Below are 15326 nucleotides of genomic sequence, written 5' to 3'. Positions count from 1 at the left end.
TTAATATGTCAAACCTACCACCTTACTCTCCCCTCAGAACCTCTGAACTTGCCTGGGATGTTCTTTCTCCAGATGTCCACATGGAGAAGTAAAATGAAGATGATGGCCAGTGGGTCTCTAAACAGCACCTCCTTCATACTTGCCTTGATCCCTCTCGAAGACCTATGACCTTGCTACTTCCGCACAGGAATGTCACGCCTGCACACCCCGAGCCTGGAATGCACCCTAGCACATAAGCAGGGTTTTGTTTGTTTGTTTGTTTTTTCATTGGAAACTCAGATATACAGAGAGGAGGAGAGACAGGAAGATCTGTCCGATGATTTACTCCCCAAGTGGCCACAAAGGTCGGAGCTGAGGTGATCTGAAGCCAGGAACCAGGAAACTCCTCCAGGTCTCCCACACAGATGCAGGGTCCGAAGGCCTTTAGCCGTCATTGAGTGCCTTTCCAGGCCACAAGCAGAGAGCTGGATGGAAGCGGGGCCGCCAGGATTAGAACCGGCGCCCATATGGGAGATCCCAGCACATTTAGGGCGAGGACTTGGGCCACTAAGCCATGGCGCCGGGCCCTAAGCAGGTGTTTTATAAAGAGTCGGTGGGCCGGGTGGTGGCAAACGCAAACCCTAAAGTTCCTTGTTTAGAATGAAACTAGCACAGGAGCACTTGTGAGCTGCGTGATGAGTGGCATCCGGGAAGCGTTGCCTTCACACTGCCACCTTCAAACTTTCCTGACACTCTTTAATCTTTTCTCGAAACAGGAGTGCTGGATCTCAGCTCTCAAGCCATGTCTTCCAGGCACAACTAAGCACTGCTTCCTTTGCGCTTGCACAATTCTTCTGCACACCTGCACCACCTCAGTTGCTGCAACAATGACAGGTCCCACGCAGCCTCAGCACGCACCCTCTCCCCCTGCCAGAGTTCCGCAAAGGCAAGAGCTGTGACTTGTCAGCTTATCCTCCATCACAAGGAAACAGTGCAAGGGGTAGGCCTCTTAGACCAAGCTGCCTCGGCGGGAACATCAGGCCCCAGCGCAGACAATTTTGCTGCGTGTACTGAAGGTGGTGATACTGAGCAAACGCCTGTACCGTAAAAACGCGTATTGCGGCGTGCGCGACGCGTTTGAGGACAGAAGAGCAACTACCCAGCGGAGCCCTACAAGCACACATTCGAAGGCTAGGCCTTCAATTGCCCTAGCATCCGCAAGGGCCCATCAATCCTTAACATTCAAATTGCGCCCAGTAAACCGGCCCCTGCGCACCCGAGCCTTTTCTTTTCCCCAAGTGACGCCAGACTGCAGCCAATGGGCCGCTGCACTGAGGTCCGCCCCTTTTCCCTGGTTGAAAAGGACAGGCGCTCCCGCCAATTGTGGGTGTCGTCCCCAAAGCCCCGCCTCATCCCGGCCGCCCGAGCCAATGGCGGGCGGGATCGCGGCGGCGCCAGAGGCGGGGCGCAGACGCGCAGGTGCAACAGTGCGCAAGCAGGCCGGGAGGGCGGGGCGCGACGTCGTCCGTGCGGGGTCCCGGCGTCGGAGGCGCGCGCGCTCCCTCCTCTCGGAGAGAGGGCTGTGGTAAAAGCCGTCCGGAAAATGGCCGCCGCCGCCGCCGCCGCGCCGAGCGGAGGAGGAGGAGGAGGCGAGGAGGAGAGACTGTGAGTGGGACCGCCGCGGCCCCGGGCGGGGACCCTAGCCGGGGGGCGGGGGATAGGGGCGGGACGTGGCGCGGGAGGGGCCCGCGGGGTCGGACGACACGGCTGGAGGATGGCGTCCATCCTGTCTACCCTCCCCCGCCGCCGCCGCCGCCGTCGCCGCCGGTGGCGGCTCTGCCCTCGGCCAGCCAGCCGTCTTGGCGGGTGACCGTCCTGGCGCTGCTGCCGGGGCCGCCTTCGCCAGGCGCAGCCTGCTCCCCCCGCCCCTGCGCGCATCTCGGGCCCCGCGGGCGCCGCTGTCGCCGGGCTTCGCCTGCCGGGGCTGCGCGCCGCTGCCCTTCCCGGGGCTCCGGGCCGCGGCGCCGTCGCGCGCCCGCGGCCCCGGCCTCTCCCTGGCGGGCGCTCTCCCCGCGCCCTCCCGCGCGCGCCCCCACTCCCGTTACTCGGCCCCCCCAGCGGCGCGCGTGCGCACTTCGCCTCCCGTCGGGAGAGTGCGCCACAAGGGCTCCTGCGCCCTCACCCCCATCTCCGGCTCTGCCTCCCCCTCCTGCTCGCCCGCTCCGGGACTTTTTGCCCCCGTGGCGAGCGCCGCGGCCCGCCAGCTCCGTACCACCCAGCTGGAACGAGCAGGAAGGGGGCATTGCCCACCCACAAAACGGACTAGACGCTAGACGTTGTGTTCGCTGGTCTCACTGCTCATCAGAAAGAGGTGCTTAGAGTTCTGCCAGAACTGTGCATCCTCCAGCACTTGCAGCGCTTCGGTGGCGGCGGCGTGCCCCTCCGGGGCGCTCGGGGGTGCTTTGTTGGGGGTTGCTGTAGCTTCGGAATGCAAGCGCTCTCCCATCTCCCCCCCTTCGCCGGCGATCTCCCAGTTACATAAGTGGAGTGGGACATAGTATGTACCGGGCTCGCCAGTCCCAGATGGAGCAAGTTGATCGCCCCGCTCTGCCTCCTGCCCATTCTCTGTCAAACTTCCATTTCTGTTCAGTGTGCCCCTGCCTGACGCGCCTCGCAGGCACTGACGCTCAGGTGCTTCTGGGATGGCAGTATGTCTGGAGTTGTGTGCTCAAGACTTAAGGTCATAGCTAGACTCCAGGCAGCGTGCTGGCGCGAGGACACCATTTAGGGCGCTGTGGGCCAGCGGCCCCCGGGGGAAACCTTGCCCTGAAGTAGCTCGGTGGGAGCTGCAGCTTTTATGAGTGTGCTGGGGCGTGGGTTGGTCACAGCAGACATGGGCTGCACCACAAAATTGATATTACTGACTCATGGTCAGGCAAGTGTGTGCTTCTGGTGTTTCCAGGAACGGGCTCTGGGGGTGTGATCGGTGCCCCGGAATGTGAGGCGGCGGACTGAGGTGGCACTCGGGTGCCTGGCCATGCTGGAACTGCACTGATGGGCTGCTGCCGAGCGCTGAGTGCTTGGGAAGCCGTGGGACTCACAAGTTTAGCTGTTCTCTCACACCACAGAATCAGCACGTGATTCGGGCATCAAAGAGAAAATTAGGCTAACCGACAAGCTTGCCTCTCGTGGACAGTTTGGAGTGCCCCGGCTGGGATTTCGTGAGCACTGCAGCAGTTTCGGTTCCTAGCAGCAGTCAGCTGACCCTTGGTGGGTCTGTGGAAAGGTCTGTGGGATCTCCGGCAGAGAGTTACAGAAATGGGTTAAGTTGTGGACTTTCCGGGATTTCCATGTCACATTCTAATCAGGAAGCCTGGGCAAGGCTTGCTGTTAGTTTCTCGGCTGCATGTGGCAGTCTAGTGGAAGGAGTCGCCTGCCACCAGGGGAATGGTCGTGTCCCGTCTGCAGGCGCCCACGCAAGCCTGCTGGAGCCACCTTGCCCAGATTCGTCCATCTCGGCTGCAGACGGAGGGCGAGCTCCCTGCTTTGTGCTCCGTAGTTGGTCCTGTGTGCCCTGGTGTCCCTCCCGGGAGCTGCCTGTCATGCCCTTGGCAGGCAGCTTCCAGAATACGGTCTCTCCGAAGTCTGTGTCCTGGCAGCGTGAAGAGCCAGCCACGGCTTGCTGGCTCGCTAGCACTGGCCCCATCACACTTCTGTTTTCCGGTACTCAGACTTGTCCTGGGCGATGTGGCACCTGACCAGGGTGCCCGACTGGCCGTGGCTGTGTGAGTTCTGAGGTAGGTGTGCGGCGAGGCCCTGTCGGGAGGGCATTTCGCCTTCTGTGTTGACATATTTGGAACTTGGAGCCAGGGTCACTTGCCCGGCTTGTCCTGCTCCTGTTGGGCCTGCCCAGGGCCTAATGGAGAGGGCAGACAGGCAGGCTGCGACATTTGAGACACGCAAACTAGAGGAGGCTACTGTGATGCCACCCCCGGTGCTGGAACGAGAAGTTCACGTGTTTGCAGCGAGAGTACAGAGCAGTCGAGAGAAGCTGTCTCTTGCTGCAGCTCTCCTCGTGTCGGTGGACCCGCTCTGAGCTCTTCGTGGGCTCGTTGTGCGTCCTGCAGTCTGTGGTTCGGTCCGAAGGTGTGCACTGGGATGCCAAGAACCGCCTGAGAGCACTCTGTTGCCAGGTTCCTTTAGTTAACTCTGAAAAGAGACCCACAGAAAGAGTTGGGCATTTGTGGTCATGAGTTGGCTTTTTTTTTTTTTTTCATTTTTATGAGATTTATTTTTATGTACTTCAAAGTTAGAGCTGTCTTCCATCCGCTGGTTCATTCCCTGTTGCATTAGCCAGAATTGGTCCAGGTTGAAGTTGGGAGCCTAGCACCTGGGTTTGGACTAATTTGTTGAAAGAAGTCCGGGGCCCAGGGACGTGGGGCGTCTGCCGTGCTCTCAGGCCGTAAGCCGGGAGCTGGAGCTGAAGTGGAGCAGAGGCCCAGCAATGAGTGCTTTGAGCATGCAAGGATCAGGCACGGCCTTAAGACTGCTAAGTTCTGGGGAGCTGCTTCCATGGCAGCCTTCGCTGGGTAGACTGCTGCGCCTCCCCATCAAGTGGAGTAGGATGGATGGAAAAGGAACTTTCCTCCTCAGCTTCGCGCATGCGACGCTTGAACTGCTTTACTGGTCCCTCCGGTGTCCTCTCTTGCAAGAAGCCTGTTTGCTCGCAGGAGCTGGATGCGCACAGCATCATTTAAACACTGGGTCCTGCCACTTCGAGGCTAGCTAGAGGTGCGGGACAGCTGACTGCACCAGAACCGGGAGGGTGCTCAGAGCGTCCCCACTGCCGAGTGGAAGGGAGAGAGGTGACCCTGCCGTAAGGACCGGAAGCCATGGCGTTGAGAGCTTTGTCGAGGCTCTTCATCACGCTATGGCCACTTGCTGCGGCCTCAGAGTCAGTGCCGGGACCATGCCTTCAGGAGGGGCGCTGCTTGGAGAACTGCCCGCCTGACAGAGCAGGAAACGGCAGCGTTTTAGTGGGAATGGAATGAAAAAGAGAAGAGTATTTTTTACAAAGTGAAATTTGATAGCTGTGCATAGTTTTTTGGTTTTTGTTTTGTAGTATGCTTTTTCCGTGAGCCTTGTGAGGATCGTTCCTATGTATGAATTTCAGAGTTTTTGGTACCGTTGTTTTTAAAGACTTATTTATTTTTATTGGAAAGTCAGATATACAGACAGGAGAATGAGAGACAGGAAGATCTTCTGTTTACTGATTCACTCCCCAAGCGACCCCTACGGTGGGAGCTGAGCCAATCAGCCAGGAGCGTCTTCCGGGTCTCCCATGTGGGTGCAGGTCCCAAGGCTTTGGGCCGTCCTCCACTGCTTTCCCAGGCCACAGGCAGGGAGCTGGATGGGAAGTGGGGCTCCCATGTGGGATCCTGGCACATGCAAGGCAAGAACTTTAGCCACGAGGCTACTGAGTTAGATTGGTACCATTTTTTAAAATTGCATTTTTCTACCGACTTTTTGAAGCCCGTTTGTATATAGACCTACTTTATTGGCTTTTCACCTGACTGGTCTTATTTTCTGACCTTTTCCCCCATGAAACCTCAAGATAATTAGGATGTTTCTCTTTCAGAGCTAGAAGGCCCCTTAGTGCAGTTCCCTTAGAACCAAAATCTTGTGACCGTAAGAAGGTGGGACTTTCTAGGACCTCCCAGCCAAGATACCAGTTTGATTTTTCTTATGTGGCTAATCAAGTGATATTGTTAACTTGAGGGAATCGTGAGGTGTCACTACACCTCAAAAGCTGATGCTCAGTGCCGTCCAGGCAACTCCACGGCAGCTGTGAAAGATGCCTGAGGAATGCTGTGACTCTCCAAGATTGCTTCCTCTGAAAGCGTCACGGAGAGAGGGAGAGATTCTCCAGGCTCTGGTTCACTCCTCAGTTGCTACCAGCAACCAGGACTAGGCCAGACTGAAGCCAGCACGTAGATGGCGGGAAGCCAAGCGTGTGGGCCATCTTCCTCTGCCTTTCCGTGCGTGAGCAGGGAGCTGGAGCACCAGTGGAGGAGCTGGGACTCTGCACGTGGAGACTCAGCTATGTCACAGTGCCCACCCGCTCAGTATTCTAAGCTTTTGTGTTGAAGCTGGCCACCAGGTTATCAGAAATGGGGTGATAGGTGGCAGCTTCCCTGGAACGAGGCGGTGATAGTCATTTTGAAGGCAGGTACTTTTTACACGTGATATTCCAAAGGAGAGACACTGGGAACAGTGAAGTGGGGAGTTTTTGCTGACTGGGTCAGAGCATGGCTGCGGCTCTCCTGGCTGCCGGCGCGGTAGGGGCCTGAGCCCCTGACCTGGCGTTCTGGCAGCTCCCTGCAACTTCAGCTGCTTGCCAAAGGGAGATTGTGCCTCTGGGTTTCATATGGCCTTTTGATATTGCATGGACTTTTGAACGTGTATTCTCTGCCCAAGTATTTCTGTATGACATGGTGGAAGAAGAAATTGCCAGAAGTCACTGCTCACAGAATACTCTGTAGTGTCAGAGTGTCCCCTAGAGGTGACGAGGCCTGTGATAGTGTGGATTCTAACAAGCTCGTGTCATGGGCCGGTCATCTGCAGTTGATTAGCCTTTGTTTCCAGCTAGGTAAGCCGGGTACTAACTAGCACAGTATTTTGTCTTTGTGTTTGTCTTCAAAATGTCCCAAATGGCCCTGGGAAAAAGGTGCAGCTCAATGGGGGCTTTCAACTTACGATTTTCTTTGTTTTAGGCTCCATAAAAATACAGACTCACCAGTTCCTGCTTTGATGTGACATGTGACTCCCCAGAATACACCTTGCTTCTGTAGACCAGCTCCAACAGGAATCCATGGTAGCTGGGATGTTAGGGCTCAGGTAAGTAACCTTCCTTTTTTTTTTTTTAGTATATGTCCTGGTTTGGCCATCTATTTAAAAAAAAAAAAGGTTAAAAAGATTAATACTACTCTTGGACAGTGTAAACGTACCCCAAAGATATAACTGTGCCAAACTGTGCCATATAATAAAAAAAAGTCACTTCCCTGAGCCCTGAAAAAGTCAGTTGGGGTTCCTCGGTCGCCATGGCGTGATCTGGGGGTGGGCGTCAGATTCGAGCTGGAACTGGTGATCTGCAGATTCAGTTCACCTAGAGGCAAGCAGGTCAGCTGAGCCAAGCCAGGTGGGCCACAGGATGGGGCAGGGCCACAGGGCCAGGGAGGGCCACAGGGCGAGGTGGGCCACAGGGCCGGGAAGGGCCACAGGACGGGGCAGGGCCACAGGGCCAGGGAGGGGCCAGCAGGTGCACAGCACTGTGCTGCTCTTTCGGCTTGGGTTTCAGGATATGGGAGCCTGTGTGTGGTCCCCTAGAAGGAAGCCCTCCTGACAGCTGTCACGCTCCTCCCGCGCATGCACATCTGGGTGTTGGGATAGATGGTTTTTGCAAGGCCAGGGGTCTGAGGCATCCTAGGGCCAGCTCAGCTGCTTGGGCCCCCTTGTGCGCAGTTCGCTTTTGTAAAAATGAATGGCTCCTGGTTGCTCAACTTTTTACCCCAACTCTCAAGCTCTCCTTTTGTGTGATCAGTATTTGCTCCACATCGCATGGGTTAACACCTGGATTTTAAAAATTCCAGGTAGTGAAGCAGAATGGTCCGTTTGAATTTTCTCACTTCTTTTTCTGTGAAAACGTGTGAGTTTCACACTTGCTGCCATTGTGAGTCTAGCCAAGAGCCTCAAGTGACACTTCATTGCCTGGTGATCTGTGGTGAGATCTGCCCTAGCACGTTTGGAGGTTGCTTGAGGGGCAAGGCTGGGTCTTGCAGCGTGGAAGGCGTGGCGAGCGAGTGGGGAGCACGGCTCGCCTGCGCACCCCTTCCCCGCTGTGGGCGTGCTGCCCGCCAGCCGACAGGAGCTCTGTGCAGACTGAATGCACTGGGGGCTCCAAGTGGCAGATGTTAGGTCTGTGCCATAGTTGGTGTTTCCCAAACCCTTTTTGATCCGTTTATAAAGAAGATTTATAAAACGGGCAGTACTGACACAATAGTTTATCTTAAAATGCAGAAAGGAACAAATGTTTTAAAATAGCGCTTATTATGACAGACAAATATAGCTATTTGAACTTAAAGGAACTTTGAAGTGAATTCTCAAAGGAAACCTGTGTTTAATAGATAAATGCTTAATATTTTTATTTGTTTTCTTCTACTTTTTTAAAGTTATGAAAATATGTGCTCTTATAAAAAAAACTTATCCAGTAAAAAATAATGAAAGCTTCCCCTTGCTCTGGATCCCTCTGAACCTTCTAAGAGTTTGCCTTTTCTGTTTTGGCAAGATGATATTACACGTTTGCCTCTACCTCACATATGTTCCTCTGCCTCATAACCACTGCTGACTTTACCTCAGGAGTTTTATCATCTGATGGTGGGTTTTCGCAGTGGTTAGCTAGGAAAAATCCTGAAGGGTTTAACTTCCTGCCGTGCCAGGGATGCTGCCGAGCGGCTGGACTTGAGTCGCTGATTCCCGCACACTCTGAGAAAGGGCCGCTTCCTGTCTTCGCACTGGAGCGGGGGGGGAGGATTTCCCCCTCTAAGTACATTTTTTAACTATTATTTATTTATTTATTTGCAATATGTTTGCTGATTTATGCCCCAACAGTCAGGGCTGGGCCAGCATAAAACCAGAGAAGCCTGGGGACTCAGGCCAGGTGTCGTGTGTAGGTGTCATGGAGAACCACGTGTCTGAGCTGTTACCTGCTGCCTCCCAGGAAACTGGAGCCAGGGAAGTGGGTGTTCTGAGCCATGGCATCATCACACCCAGGAATCACGTGCCTTGGGGGATTGCCTGTGGATATTCTACATTCAGTTTTCCATTGGGACATTGTTTAGTTGGTTTGTAACAGTTAATGTATGAAGATATTAAGTCTGTTGTGCAGATATTTTCCTACTTTGTCATTTATCTTTGGCTTTTGCTGGATTTGATACAGGAGATGTCTGAATTTTCACTTTTTATCCTGATATATAAAAAGTTTACATATTTACAGGATACTCTGAGGTATCTGAAAGTATTTCCGTTGTATGTTCCCTTCAGGGTAAATGTAACAATTTCCTCAAATATTTACTGTCTCTTGATGAAAAAATTTAAAAGCTTCTCTTGTAGCTTTTAAAATATATGAGCCACACACAAACACACACAAAAACTTACTGTCTGTGCGGAAGAGCGCCTAACTGCCTCCCTACACTGTCCAGAACCTCTGCCATTGACCTTGTGCTTGTACTTGCTAGCTTTGGTTCTGTGTTCAGCTGAGGGTGGGATGGGGCCAGGCTGCATCAGCCACTTGGTGGGCCAGTCTTCCTGTTTCCAAGCTGACTTCTTTAAGCGGATAGTCTCTCTTAAACTTGTCTCTCCTGTTTCATCTATAGAGTTACTTTTTCTTTCTGAAGTTTCTGCCTCAGGCTTGACAAGAGACCTGTTGCCTCACAACTGTTAGCTTGTGCTCCTCCCACAAGCCTTTGAGCCCCTTCTTGGCGTTGAGAGCTGGGCCAAGCCGTGGAGGTGTGCCTTCGCCACTGGGCAGGCTCCAGGGCTCATCCTGGAAGACAGGAGGTGGCGCATCTTCAGCCTGCGTGTGTTCCCAATCTTGATATGTTTAGTAGAGCTTTGGGATAGACTGGGATACACAGAGCACAGTTTGTTTTCCAACTAATGTAATTGCAGGCTGATTATTTTTTCTAGAAATAGAATAGTAACATTTTTCTTATTGAAATACCTAGCTTAGTTGTCATGGAAGACTTGTGCATCATGAAAATGGTAATTTTAAAGCTTTGTTGTAATTGCTGATAAAATTAAAAACAGACTTTTGGTGAATATATTCTTGAAGATGTAGTTTTCACAACTTTCATCATTTAAAATTAATAAATACCCACACAACTGAGATGGAATTTGAGTTTGAATGGAAAGTATTGTTAAATTTCAAATTTATTTTTAATTTACTTTACAGAGAGAAACAGGCAGCTCTTCTGTTTCCTGGCTTCCGCCATCAGTGCCCACAGCAGCGGGGGCTGGAATCCATGGAGCCATGAGCCTAGAACTCACTCAGCTTCTCCAGCGTGGAGAGTGCAGCTGGAATGTAAACCCAGGCACTCCAGCATGCTACCAAGGAGTCTCATGTGGCAGCTAAACAGTTTTGCCAAGTGCTTGTCCCCCAAAATATTTTCTCTTAAAAGCAAAAACGTACCAGTTTGTGTCCCGGAGGCCCCGTTTCCCATCCAGCCCCCTGCTTGTGGCCTGGGAAAGCAGTAGAGGACAGCTCAAAGCCTTGGGACCCTGCACCCATGTGGGAGACCCAGAAGAGGCTCCTGGCTCCTGGCTTTAGAGCAAGTGTTCTGGCATAGCAAGTAAACCTGTAGCTTGTGGTGTTGGCATCCCATATCACAACGCTGTTTTGAGTCCTTGCTGCTTGGTATCCAAGCCAGCTTCCTACTGATGTGCCTGAACAGCAGCTGAAGATGGCCCAAGCATTCAGCACCTACCATCCATGTGGAAGATCTGGGTGCAATTCCTGGCTCCTGGTCTTTTTTTTTTTTTTTTTTTAATTGGTGAGTCAGATATACAGAAAGGAGGAGAGACAGAGAGGAGGATCTTCTGTCCAGTGGTTCACTCCCCCAGGTGACCCATTGGTCACAGCTGCACTGATCTGAAGCCAGGAGTCAGGAGCTTCTTCTGGGTCTCCCACGCAGGTGCAGGGTCCCAAAATTTTGGGCCACGCTTGACTGCTTTCCCAGGCCACAAGCAGGGAGCTGGATGGGAAGCGGGGTCACCAGGATTAGAACCGGCACCCATGCTGGATCCCAGCATGTACAAGGTGAGGACTTTAACCACTAGGCTACTGAGCTGGGTCCTTGGCTCCTGATCTTAACCTCACCTGGCCCTGACTATTGAAACCATTTGGGGAATCAACTGGGGTGTCTCTTTTTCTTTTTTCTCTTTAATATTTATTTATTTTTATTAGAAAGCCAGATTTACAGAGAGGAAGAGAAACAAAAGAAAGATCTTCCATCCCCAGTGGCCACAATGGCTGGAGCTGAGCCAGTCAGAAGCCGGGAGCCAGGAGCCTCATCTGGGTCTCCCATGCATGTGCAGGGTCCCCAGGCTTTGGGCCGTCCTCCACTGCTTTCCCAGGCCGCAAGCAGGGAGCTGGATGGGAAGTGGGGCTGCAGGGACATGAACTGGGGCCCATATGGGATGTGGGTGCTTGTAGGTAGAATACTACCCAATTGAGCCATTGCACTGGGCCTGTGTTTCTTTCGGAATTTCCCACTCTGTCTTTAGAAAACATAATACTTAAAAATCAGTTCATAAAGAGCCATATCATTCTTTAGTGAATATCCTGTAACTTATTTAAACAATTTTTTATTGCTGTTTGTATTTGTAGTTTTAAAAAGTTTACCAATACTGTAGGGCAGAATCGGTGGGGGAAATTCGTAGACATGGAACATGGAAGCGTAAAGCATATATACATTTTAAACTTTCATAGATACTGTCAAATCAAGAGTTGTATAATCGCAGGGTTTTTTAAAGATGCATTTATTGGGCCCGGCGGCGTGGCCTAGCGGCTAAAGTCCTTGCCTTGAACGTGCTGGGATCCCATATGGGCGCCGGTTCTAATCCCAGCAGCTCCACTTCCCATCCAGCTCCCTGCCTGTGGCCTGGGAAAGCAGTGGAAGACGGCCCAAAGCCTTGGGACCCTGCACCCACATGGGAGACCCGGAGGAAGTTCCTGGCTCCTGGCTTCGGATCGGCACAGCATCGGCCGTTGGGCTCACTTAGGGAGTGGATCATCCAGTTTTAAAGAAAAGATGTATTTATTTATTTGAAAGAGTTATAACAAGAACCATCTGCTGGTTCACTGCCCAGGTGGCTAAAATGACCAGGACTGAGCCAGATCAAGCAAGGAGGCAGAAACTTTGTGTCTCTCACGTGGGTAGCAGGGGCTTTTCCCACGCCACTGGCAGGAAGCTATGTTGGTACTGGAACAGCCAGGATTCGAACTGGAACCTAGTTGGGATGCCATACACTGAGGCCTGAAATTGCAGACTTTTAAAGGAACAGCTACATATGAGTAGTAATCATGTGACTGTGTGACTGTGCAAGTTGGATAACTTAGGTAGGTTAGGAGGTAGTAGTTCTTTTTTTTTTTTTAACATTTATTTTATTTTTATTGGAAAGGCGGATATACAGAGTGGAGAGACAGAGGAAGATCTTCCGTCCGATGATTCACTCCCCACGTGAGCCCAATGGCTGATGCTATGCCAATCCGAAGCCAGGAGCCTCTTCCGGGTCTCCCACGCAGGTGCAGGGTTCCAAAGCCTTGGGCCGTCCTCAACTGCTTTCCCAGGCCATAGGCAGGGAGCTGGATGGGAAGCGGGGCTGTCGGGATTAGAACCGGCGCCCATATGGGATCCCGGGCGTGCAAGGCGAGGAGCTTAACCACTGCGCCACTGCACTGGGCCCGGAGGTAGTAGTTCTTAGCAATTGGCACTGGAAGCTTGTGATACAGCAGAGCTTGTGAGGCTCCACCCATGTCTTGTGAGCCTTGAAGAAAAAGGAAGCTGGTATGGAGGCACAGCAGGCTAATCATAAATCTTAAAAAAATCTTCAGGAAAAGGAAGTGTCTTTGTTTTTCTTCCAAGTTGTAGCAACTCCTTGGGCTTGGGCTGTGAACCTCCTGCATTAGTGCTTGCAGTACTCCTGAAGGCATCCCTCAGGGCTTGGCACTGGGCAGTCTGCTTTCCCTGTGTGGCTAGCGCGCCCTGCCCGAGTACTGACTGGGAGGTGTCCGTCCCTGTGCCAGCTGCTGGGGACTGTCCAGTGCTCAGTGATTTGGTACAGACGGTCACTGTGTGTCGTAGAAGTACCGGGCACTGGGGGAGCACAGCATCATTACACTTAGGAGATGGAGTTAGGGAAAAAGAAAGCTTTAAAAGGACATCCAAGACCTGCTCAGTGAGGGACCCTGAGCAGGTGCAGGACCAAGCCTCAGCAGAGCAAGGGGAGTCTTGGGGAAGAAGTGGCGTGTTTGGAGCCTCAAGGCCACAGGCTATGCGGAGCTGCCTCCCGGGAGGTCCCTGTCTGCCAGCTTGCAGAGAGGGGCAGTTCCTTTTTCTTTATTTATTTTAAAGGCAGAGTTATACAGAGACGCAGAAAGTGTCTTCATCCATTGGGTCACTTCCCAAGTGGTTGCAGTGGTCAGGGCTGGGCCAGGCCAAAGCTAAGAGCTGCTTCGGTCTCCCACATGGGTGCAGAACACCCAAGCACTTGGGCCGTTCTCTGCTGCTTTCCCAGTGTATTAGCAGGGTGTGGAATTGGAAATGCAACAGCTGGTGCCTGTGTGAGATACTGGCATCTCAGGTGGCAGCTGAATCCATTGTGCCATGACTGGCACCAGCATTTCTGCAGAGTATGCAGTTGACAGGTACTCAGGTTTGCCCAAAGGGGTGACGCTTTCCTTCCAAGCTGCACTGAGTCTGAGCTGTCCTTGGGCCTCAGAAGGCCTGTGAGGTGCTGCTCTGCGCCCTCCTGTCCTCCGTCCAGCCTGCACTGCTGCGAAGGCTGTCACCCTTAGGCCACTTCCAGAGCCCTCTGTCCCCTCGCCCTGGATTCCTTATGCTCTTACGTCAGTTGTTTTCCTGGAACCTTCTGTCTACTTCTGGTCCAGCCCAACTATGAGGTAGGAAAGCCTTGAGCAGTTCGTTCTGAAAGAATGCAAGGCAGGCTTCTGTGATGGGCAGAGGGACAGCCACCCTTGTCCCTGGCTCCTTTGGGACACCCAGGCACGAGCTGACTTCGCCCTGTGATTCGTTTTGGGAGCTTCTCATAGGGCATGTGGTTTGGCATTACTTTAGTAAATTCTGCTTTATATTTTTCTATGCATATTTAGTAACCTTTTTTTTTTTGTAACTTGTTTTTGAAACAAATTTCTGGGTGTTGTGTTTTTGTAAACAGCAGAAGGCATTAGTCCATATTAAGTACTAATTTGTTCTAATATTTTCAGCTGTTTTTGGCATTATATTTGGCAGGGAAAAAGACAAATGTCTGTAGTTGTGACAGTTTGTGTCTTTTAGACTCCAGAAAAATAATTCTAGTAAGTCTTTTCCCTGGGCCTATAAGAATCAGGCAGTATGCGAAACGATTGTTAACACTTTAGTTAGAAAAGGTTGACAGTCTTGTTTTTTATGTAAGTGCTATGTATCTACTGAAAAATGTTAATATACTTTGTAAACAGCTGTGTACAATTTCTTAGTCATCTTTCTGGGTTTTCTAACAAAAAAAAAATAGAAACATAGTGGCTCGAGCTGTTTTTTTAAAAAATTACACAAGTAAAACATTATTGTAAAACTTACAAAATTAAAATCACCGTGGCAATTCCACTGTGCAAAGAAAACTGTTAATATTTATATCATTGTAGACCAAGGAGCCTGGCTTCTACTAAGAATGGTGGGGCCGGGGAAGGGCAGGTAGAGAGGTGAAAATGGCCCTGGAGCTGTGTGTTCCTATCTTTGGGTCCTTGCTCCGCAGAGCCAAGTGCTTTAGGCATCATGTTAGCGGGGAGAAGGAATTGGAAGTGGACTTGAGACTTCGATCCAGACCTAGCAGTGGGGGCACAGCCGTCGAAGGCTGCGTGTTAACCGCTGCACGAGGCATGTGCCCCTGTGATCAGTGTAGAAATTTTGTAGTATCATGCTTATTGCTGCTTCAGACTTAGGGTCAAAGTTATTAGACATACCTTCAGAACTGTTTATTTAATAGCTCATCAAAAAAGAACAGATTCTAGTGTCTGTTCTTGACATGTGACATTAATTATTTTCTTTGCATTCTGCTTTTATATAGTTTAAAGCATTCCTCTACAGGAGGATCCAGGAGGTCTGAAGGGTCCGTGGCAGGAAGTGTACGTGAAACTCCTGCCAGATGAGAGAGCACTGGTGAAGCACTTACAGACACATTTAGTGCTTTGCCAATAGCATGGAAAGTGTAATGCAGTTAAAACTATTTGCTTAATACCACATAAATTGCCTAGTGATTAATATAGTAAAAGTTACCTTCGCTGTTGGCATTTTAAACCTCATTGTAGAGTCTTGCTTTGCCAACAGTGAAGGCACACACAAAATTGTTGCATGTCAGCGGGATCAGTCCCTGTTAGGAAACACAGATGATACCTGTATGGCATCACTTCTCTCTAGAATGGAAGTGACCTAACATGCTAAGTAGAAAAAAGGTTTTCAGGAAATATAGAAAGAGGAAAAATAAAACTTGTCCATTAGCTCTGCCATCCCCAGGCA

The 15326-nt window shown here is 51.5% G+C and overlaps 1 protein-coding gene across 2 annotated transcripts in view; it reads left to right on the top strand.

Moving 5' to 3' along the window:
- The first annotated feature begins 1535 nt into the window (after positions 1-1535).
- Positions 1536-15326, top strand: part of MECP2 (methyl-CpG binding protein 2) — a 51730-nt gene continuing 37939 nt past the window's right edge. The window contains exon 1 of one of the 2 annotated variants that reach the window (XM_040974615.1): positions 1536-1644. In XM_040974615.1, coding sequence (XP_040830549.1) covers positions 1583-1644 — 62 coding nt within the window. In that variant the 5' untranslated portion in view covers positions 1536-1582. Of the gene's footprint in view, positions 1645-5424; positions 6877-15326 lie in introns of those variants that run through there. The other variant, XM_040974616.1, reaches the window with a different exon arrangement.

This window comes from Ochotona curzoniae, unplaced genomic scaffold, assembly GCF_017591425.1.
Source record: "Ochotona curzoniae isolate NIBS_2020 unplaced genomic scaffold, NIBS_Ocur_1.0 contig_2469, whole genome shotgun sequence".
In the NCBI taxonomy this organism is placed as follows: Eukaryota; Metazoa; Chordata; class Mammalia; order Lagomorpha; family Ochotonidae; genus Ochotona; species Ochotona curzoniae.
This window is presented reverse-complemented; position numbering and strand designations above follow the sequence as displayed.